This window comes from Aegilops tauschii, chromosome 7 (genome assembly GCF_002575655.3).
Source record: "Aegilops tauschii subsp. strangulata cultivar AL8/78 chromosome 7, Aet v6.0, whole genome shotgun sequence".
Lineage (NCBI taxonomy): Eukaryota > Viridiplantae > Streptophyta > Magnoliopsida > Poales > Poaceae > Aegilops > Aegilops tauschii.
In genome coordinates, this window is record NC_053041.3 from 486,091,835 (window position 1) to 486,101,063 (window position 9,229).

The window sequence follows — 9,229 nt, forward strand, 5'->3', positions numbered from 1 at the left end:
ATCATCTTCCCGGAGGACGATTAGGTCCAGTCGTCCTCCAGTAAGACGAGGCCGTATTATTTTCGAAAAATATCAAAACCGTGTATTATTTCTGAAAATTAATAAAAAAAAGTATTATTTTTAAAAAATTAGCAATCTTAACTATCAGAAGCGTAAAAACGTAAATTCTACTAACCAAAATCGTAGAATCAAAGTGGTTAGTTTGGATCGTAAAGTCGTAGAATCATACAACAGAATCGCGATTCTGACAACCTTTTGCAAAGAATCAATAAAAACTTAGGGGAAAACACACTCAAATTCTTATCAGCGCCCTGCGTACACAAACAACGCTGGTGGCCCCATTGAATCTCGGAGGTGGAACAGAATATGCCAGCTTCCTCGAGATTCGTGCAAGAGAGCGATCTAAGAAATCCCGGGCAGGGGCCTGCGTGGGAGGTACTGAGGCTTGGACTGATTTTTTTTCCCCAGTAAACCGGTCAGCCCTAATGACTTCCTATTTAGTTCGGTTGATCCCCCAATCCTCTGCTCGCCTCACCCAAATACTCCAGGAAAGAAACTTCGAACGCCCGCCCAAGAAGCGGCGCCGGCGCCATGGGGGATCGGCCAAAGCTTCCTGCCCGGTACGAGCAGGTGAAGCTGCTCGGCGAGGGCAATTTCGCCAAGGTCTACCTCGCGCGGCACATGGATACGAAGGAGGAGGTGGCAATCAAGGTGATGGACAAGGAGAAGCTCATCAAGTTGGGCGCCGTTCAACAGATCAAGCGCGAGATCGCCGTGATGCGCCGGCTGCGGCACCCCAACATCGTTCAGCTCCACAAGGTGATGGCCTGCAAGTCCCGCATCTTCGTCGTCATGGAGTACGTCCGCGGCGGCCCGCTCTACCGCCACATCCCCGCCAACAGCGGCCTCAAGGAGGACGAGACGCGCCGCATCTTCCAGCAGCTCGTCTCGGCGCTCACCTTCTGCCACGCGCAGGGCGTGTACCACCGCGACATCAAGCCCGACAACCTCCTCGTCGACGAGCACGGCAATCTCAAGGTCGCCGACTTCGGGCTCTCCGCCCACGCCGACACGGCTCGCCGGGAGGCGCTCCTCCACACCGTCTGCGGCACGCCCCTGTACGTCCCTCCCGAGGTGTTCGCGCGCCGGGGCTATGACGGTGCCAAGGCGGACGCCTGGTCATGCGGCATCGTCCTCTTCGTGCTCGCCGCCGGCCGCAAGCCCTTCCGCGACGACGATTTCATCACCCTGTACCGGACAATCTGCCGCGGTGACTACCGTTGCCCACGCACCTTCAGCCCCGAACTGGTACGCATAGTACGCCGCCTCCTCCAACCAAACCCAGCGCACCGAATCACACTCCTGCAAATCAAGGAAACAGATTGGTTCAAGAAAGGCTTCAAAGAAGTTAGTTTCTACATCGACAACAAGGACTGCCTGCGCAGCCTTGATGGCTCCGAAGAGCCTGATCTCTGTGACTCTGACTCCGAGGATGAGACCGCCATGTCTTCATCATCCTCCGGCTCTTCCTCTCCCGTGGCTCATGGCGACGGCGGCGGCATGCACACCTCGGTTTCAGCACCGTCGCTTGTAAATCTGGAGAAGATGCACATTGCTGCAGCTCGTGCCCCCGAGCCGCGCATAAGACGGATCAAGAGCATGAACGCGTTCGACATCATCGCCTCCTCGCCAAGCTTCGATCTGTCCGGGCTGTTCGAGGAGCGTGGCGAGCAGTTGCGTTTCGTGTCCAGCGCGCCGGTGAATACCATCATCTCCAAGCTGGAGGAGATCGCCGGGCAAGTTAGCTTCACGGCGCGCACCAAGGATTGCCAGGTGAGCTTCGAGGCGACAAGGAATGGCCACAAGGGCGCGCTGGCCATATCCACCAAGATATTCCAGCTCACGCCGGAGCTCGTCATGGTCCAGGTATGCAAGAAAGCCGGAGACACCGCTGAATACCGGCAATTCTGCGGCAGTGAGCTCAAGCCCGGCCTTCGAGGTCTCGTGGATGGCCTGCCCGAGGATGGCCTTCCTCCGACGCTGAATGTTGCGTGAAATTTTAGAGAATATATTGTGGGGTGAAAAGCAGCAGGGATTGATTCAAAATTATCTTCACTTTTTTTTCCATTGTTTAGTAGTTCAGTTTAGTGCTAAACAGTGTTAGTGGTGGATCACTGATGTATCATGGCACTGAGTTCTAGTTGTTGTGTATTCTGTACATTAGGGAAGATATTACCTGTTGCTAATTTAAGTTTCACAGACTGTTTCTGCAGTTAAGTTGATTTTGAGGTTGATTTGGTATCGAAACATCTACACATAATTCACTGTGTAATATTTTTTGAGACGAGGATCGGTAAACAAGCACCAATGCGGCATCTTTCCTTGGTCCCTGATATATGAATGATTGTCTTATCATAACATGTAGTCACGGGACATGTTTTCACTCTGCATCTTGTTGGCATTGGAGAATCACATGACCTTTCCTAGCACTCAGGGTAGTTTGATAAAAAAAATCTTCCTCAGGTGAAACTATGGAATGTCAAACTGGCCACAAATGTTGGGATCTTCTCACATGATCTAATAAAAATCTATGGTAGGTAGATGCCTTTGTGAGGAAAAATAGAGTGCAAAGCTGAACAAATTTTCTTCCCCTTTTCGACGGCACATGTTTCTGACAAAAAGAGGAAAAAGTGAGAAAATGATATGAGTTGATACTAACATGTGTGCCCTGTGTAGAGGGGAATCACAAGCAGTACACCATAGCACAATGGGATCTGTGCCAGAGATTTCAGTCTTTGGACAGTAGCTACCTTGCAGCTATCAATGTACTGCTCCTTTTGTTGTCATCCGTGAAAGGTGAAGCCACAACCTCTCTGCAATCTTTTCGTGATGGCCCGCTGTCCATTAGTGTTATTGTCCAGTAAACCATACACTTGCGGCCATCCAAGCTGAACCATTCTTTGTTCTCTTGAACTTGCTGCCAAATGACAGTGGTCCTTTGCTGATATGGACAGCTCGTCAAAACAGCAACATGTTACTTCAGACAAAACAACAGCGTCGGCTCATGAATTTTATACTTGTTTACTATTCTCTTCCAAGACCTGGTAGTAATCTGGACATATGCATGGGTGCTAGACTAGAACCAAACTACTAATGCTCTTGTTGTAGATTAGCCAATTCTTTACTCAATTATGTGGACAAGACTACAAGTACCAGCACAGCATGGACACCGAGAGCCACATAATGATTCAGAGTGTTCAACAACCAAAATGGTGGTGGGTCTTCGCCTGTGATGAGCCACATGTCTGAGCAATTTCTTAAACTATATACGCCTATCAGCATCCTAGTGGGTTTCTGATTCAGAATAAAGAAGTAAGAGTATCTTGTATCCTATATTTGCTCAACATCGATCACTTTCTAAATCATAATTGCTGACATGTCTCAATTAACTTAATCAAAAGCTGACACCGCATCTGTTGTGTATTTTTTCAGTCGTTTAATATGTTTTTCTAATGGTACCCGGGCACTCCCAATGAACGGTGGGGAGTACATGGCATATTGAATGAATATGAGCCTTCTATCCATCTTATTGGGTACCTCACAACAGGTCTTAAGGAGTACATAGTGCCTTATGTTGGGGGCAAAATCATAATGAAGAGACCAATTTACATGTTTCAATCACATTCAGAGTGAGTACTTCATTGATGATTTGCACCTGACATTAAATTTTCCTTTCTGGATCAACTTTATGCCAACTTTTGTTAGGCATCATTTTCTGCATTGAAAGGCATATGCTAATCCATTTGGACCGTTCCATACTTCTTTCCCATTGTTTAGCAGATACAGATCAGAGAAGGCTCACGTGATTGACAGCTATGGGCACGCATGGGCGTTGTAAAACCACTGAATTATGTGGCCTACATGAAAGACAACACCTGCTAGGGCCAGTGAGAAGGACAGTTTGTAGAAACAAATATGTTCATTTTCTCTTATTAGATTTGCGAAGTATCTCTGCTCCTTGTTGATGGTTACATAATAACATGATAAACATGGTTAAGGCAGTTTAGAAGCTTCTAGTTCAACAAAATGACCGTCATCTCTAGAAATAATTACTTCAGTTAAAGGAAATGAAGGGTACCACAATGATCGTTCTGGTTCAGAATATAGATGACCTGAACTGTTTTACTCCCTCCGTTCCGAAATGTAAGTCTTTGTAGAGATTCTACTATGAATCACATACGGATGCATATAGATGCATTTTAAGGGTAGATTTATTCATTTTGTTTCGTATGTAGTCACCCTAATGGAATCTCTACAAGGACTTATATTTAGAAACGGATGGAGTATTAGATAGTTGCTCAACTTCCACTACTCAAGAGTCCCTGAGTTGGTAGAAGCAAAGTTTCAACTTGTTGATCATCGTAATTCCTCCAAACTGCATGCTTCATGTTGGCCTGAAATATCTAACCAGCCTCTAACAGTACGTGAAAAAACTAGCATATCTTTCGTCACGCCGAGACAATCAGTGTTCCCAAGAAGATATTTTGCCCTTTTTCAATCGTCCCCACTACGATCAATAGTTTCAGTACTGTTGTGTTGTCGTTGTTCGTATATGCAATGCTCAACGAGTGTACTCTCTTCTAATTCTGGCCGTCCAGCACTCCACAAGCAGACAAATGACCAAGCAATCATATAGGAGCCTTGTCCTGCCTCCTCTGTATCATTCGGTTGTTGAGAGCACAATACAGCTCCATCAGAATCATGCACATCAGCTTTGCGTAAATTATGGTGTTTTTTTTTTGCGAATTGCTAGTAAGTTTATAACAACTGATGTGGTTCAGTTTCATCGAGGGCTCGATTTGGGCCTGTAGAGTACATGTCATGGGTGCATCTCTGCAGGCTGCAGCGCTATCACTAGGAGTATAATTTCTGCCCTGCATAAGTATGAGGAGGAAGCAGCATGGGGCGTGAAATATTTTCTGCGATCAGTAGAACAGGTTTTAGTTCTGAAAGCCGAAGCACAGGTGGTTGGTTGCCTTCGTGATCAGGCACTTTTGTTCTGTCGTTGAACTTTCACCGATTCTAATGCGTGGCCATGCTATGTGAAGATGTGACGAAGGCGACATGAATCCGTTTTTCTTTTCAAAAAGGATCATCTAAGGCGCATGAGGCTTATGTTGGTGGATGCATACATGAAGCAAACTTTCATCTAGCTCATGTAGAACATTACTCTTAGATAGCTCATGTAGCTTCCCGTGAAAAAGAGAAATGATCTAATGTAGCTTGGTACTTTGGTGTATTATTAGTAATTTAGTACTCCTAGACTCCTACTCCTTCGTCCTGGTTTATTGGTCCTCTTAGTATTTTGTGTTAAAATTTGACCATGGATTTAATTAACAAAATGTTAATGTGTGTCACAAAAAATAGTATCATTAAAACTATGTTCAAATACAAATACAATGGTATAATTTTTTATGACATGAATTAATATTTTGTCAGTTAAATCTATTGTTAAATTTTGACATAAAATACGAAGAGGACTAATAAATCAGGACGAAAGGTAGTAGTATACAACTCATGCAGAACATTTACTTTTTTTTTTGGGAATATGCAAAACATTTACTCTGCTTGCACCAAATATGTGTCTCGACCCCAAGAGATTCCTTGGGCCGGAGACTGCCGTTTTGCAGTTGAGTTTACCGATAATGGTTAGGTACTACTCCATAAAACTAAAAAGTGCCATTCTAAAAAGTGCTTTCATATGGAGTAGGGCATTTTGGAGACCGAGCTCCATGAAGCCCTTTATTTTGAAAATTTTAAAATTCAAAATTTTCAGTTTTTTTTGTAAAAAATACACATGTAGGCAAGGATGTAGAGTGTATGTGTGAAAAAAATTCAGGATGAAGTACCTTAAATTGCAAGTTGCACAAAAAAAAATCATGGACTTTAAGGATGAACAGTACATATGCTAAATAGCCTTAGATTTGTCTTTTTTGTGTAGCTCACATTTTAATGTATTTCGACCTGAAAATTTGCACATATGTACACTATCTATCTAGTTATATGAGTATTTATTTTCAGAAATTTTTTGAAACCGGAAAGTTTGAATTTTGAAGTTTTCAAATAAAAGCCTCCATGGAACTCGGTCTCTGTTTGGCATTTTCGTATTTTCGTTTCATATGCGTTGAAATATAAAACTTCTTTGTGTCTATTTTGCGCAAAGGATTCAGTCCTATTATTCAAGTTCACCGGAAGTACAAAGCATCTCAAACATAATAAAAATTGTATAGATTCCAAGACCACCGAACAACCATTACCGTCCCCAAAACGAGCCGCCAACGCGTCGTTGTCGCCACTCTCCTAGTGGAGCCAGCTTGACCTTGTAGATGATAGTCGGGATGACTTGGTGCACGTGCCCCTAAGGATCAGTGCCCTGGAGCGCAGTTACTATTGTTGAACCCTTGAATTGATCTGAACCACCTGGCGCTAAATCTTGCCACACGAGATAAACTCTAACTTCACTACCCAAGAAGATGAGATGAATCTACTCCGGAGCACCGTTGACTAAGTCCAGATAGACTATCTCGAAGAGGGTCAGAGCCTCAAACTTGAAAAAGAAGTGCCACCATCCTCCTGAGCGCCACACTTGCGAGGACTAAAAAACCCAACCTAAACTACTAACTAGAAAGGAGACATCGGGATTCTACTCCCTGCCACCGCCGCGAGAGCAACATGCAAAGGGGAGGCGAATCCATGAGCTCGACGGCGAAGCCTGGAGGGAAGAGTTTGCACTAGCCACCAAGGGATAGGGGAAGAAAAAATTGAGCTCGACATTAGAAGAACACTTTCGCAATAACAGTATCTAACATTTCTTTGTGATGGCATCACAAATGCCATACATATCATATAATGACGGGCCTAAGATTTGGAAGACGGTTACTCACAAAAATCATGTATAATGTAAAATAGCAAAAAAGAAGAACATCTAGTTCTAATAACATTGTGTGAGCTTTGCCAAAATTCACTATTGTAGAAAACTAAACATGTGAGCCTTGCCCTTTCTTTTAGAAAAACAGGGACTCTCCGCGGTACCATATTGCTCCTATAAAGGATTCTAGAGTACCCACCTTTTGTGGCTCACCGAGGGCTGAGAGCGCCTCCGGTCGTCCATCCCGCGGTGACGTGTTGTGAGGGACTCTTGGGGGCTCTGCACGCCGTCCGGTCTACACGGACGGTGTGCGCCCGGGCGACTTGGCTGGTGGTCCATGATAGATGGACCGTCGGGGCGTGCCTGGGGCCACCGTCATTGGGTGGTGTCGGGCACTCACGCGAGGGCCTTTTCGCGCGCTCTCCTGCGCGCGACGAGCGAATCAGACCCGCTTGTCAGGGTCCTCGCCCCGCGCCGGGCTAGTTCGGTCGTGCTAGCCGGGGTGTGCGTGCCGCTCGCGCGAGCCAACTCTCGGGTGCGACGTTCGCCTCGTGCCGGACTACCTTGGATTATTTCGTTGGCCTAACTCGGGTAGACGTGGGCAGCCCAACTGATAACACATCACACAAAGGTACCCGACATGCCCCGACCAACTCGAAAGGCAACGCTGAAAAAGAGACATCCGAAAAATGTTTTCGGGGGCTGTCAGGCAGGCTATTTGGCTCGCGCCGGTGCTTGCTCATTTTTGGCTGGCCCGCTATTTGGCTGCCCTGCCTGAGCTTTGTCGTGCCTAATCGGTTGTTTGTTGCAGTTGGGTAGGCTATTTGGTTGCCCGATCCTTTTGATGACTCGGCTGTTAAGCCCGGGAGCCCTGTGAAAGGACATGGATGTCGCCTAGGGGGGTGAACAGAAGCTTTTAGAAATTATGGTTTAGGCTTGAACAAATGAAGAATAAAACTAAAGTTTAACTTGTGAAGCACAAAACCTGAATATACTAGCTTCAACTATGTGCACAAACAACTTACGCTAAGCAAGATAAACAACATAGCAAGATATATAACTTCAAGTGCGAAGGCTCTCACAAAGTAAGTGCATAAGTAGAGAGATCGGGTAAGAGATGACTTTGGCACACGGAGACTATGATGTATCCCGAAGTTCACACCCTTGCCACTAGGGCCACCGTACGCCCTCGCATAATGCAAGGTGTCGTGATTCCACTAAGGGACCCTTGAGGGCGGTCACTGAACCGCACAATTGGTCACCCTTGGGGACGGTCACCAAACCCGTACAATTGGTGACCCTTGGGGCCGGTCACCGAACCCGTTCAAATTGCTCGGGGCAATCTCCACAACTTAATTGGAGACCTGAAGCTTGCCCAGAGCCTTACACCAAAATGATTAAGCTCAGTGACACCACCAACGTCTAGGGCGCCCAAACACCCAAGAGGCACAAAGCTCTAGGGTGCCCAAACAACCAAGAGTAATAAGCTTCTCAGCTTTCACTTCCACGTATCACCGTGGAGAAATCAAACTGATGCAACTAATGCAATGGCAAGAACACACGAAGTGCTCAAGTCCCCCACTCTCAAATCCCACCAAAGAAACGATAGCTATGGAGGAATATGAGAGGAAGAACAAGGGGGAACACAAAAGAACTCCCAAGATCTGGATCCACAAGTTTCCCCTCACTAAGAGGAGAGATGGATTGGTGGAGAATGTACATCTAGATATCCTCTTTCTTTTCCCTAAAAAAGATGCAAGAATCATGGGAATATAGAGAGAAAGTAAGCTCCAAGATGTCAACAATGGTGGGGGAAAACTTGCTCAAGAACCGTTGGGGGCAATGGGGAAGAAGACCCCCTTATATAGTGAGAAGAGAAATCCAACCATTCTGGAAATGCTCAAGCGATACTACCGCTCGGTGGAGTAGTACCACCGCTAAGCATAGTGGAGTTACAGATACCTGCTACTTCTTGAGCTTGCGTTGGTTTTTCCCTTGAAGAGGAAAGGGTGATGTAGCAAAGTAGAGATAAGTATTTCCCTCAGTTAAGAACCAAGGTATCAATCCAGCAGGAGAAGAACGCACAAATCACCAATACCTGCACAAACAATCAAACACTTGCACCCAACGTGATAAAGGGGTTGTCAATCCCTTCATGGTCACTTGCAAAGGTGAGATCTGGTAGAGATAGGTAAAACTAAACAAAAGATAAAGTACATATTTTTGGGTTTTTTGGTTTATAGATCTGAAAATAAAAGATTGCAAAATAGTAGATCGGAAACTAATATGATGGAAAATAGA

The 9,229-nt window shown here is 45.6% G+C and overlaps 1 protein-coding gene across 1 annotated transcript; it reads left to right on the forward strand.

The window, feature by feature from the left end:
* Positions 1-250: 250 nt before the first annotated feature.
* LOC109740446 (CBL-interacting protein kinase 25) lies at positions 251-2,272 on the forward strand. The gene has a single exon (XM_020299509.4). The coding sequence runs from the start codon at positions 592-594 to the stop codon at positions 2,053-2,055; it is 1,464 nt and encodes a 487-aa protein (XP_020155098.1). The 5' UTR covers positions 251-591; the 3' UTR covers positions 2,056-2,272.
* The last annotated feature ends 6,957 nt before the right edge of the window (positions 2,273-9,229 follow it).

What these genes read in the sequence shown, in the direction of transcription:
- LOC109740446 (XM_020299509.4), top strand. Translation starts at nt 592, where the DNA reads ATGGGGGATCGGCCAAAGCTTCCTGCCCGGTACGAGCAGGTGAAGCTG.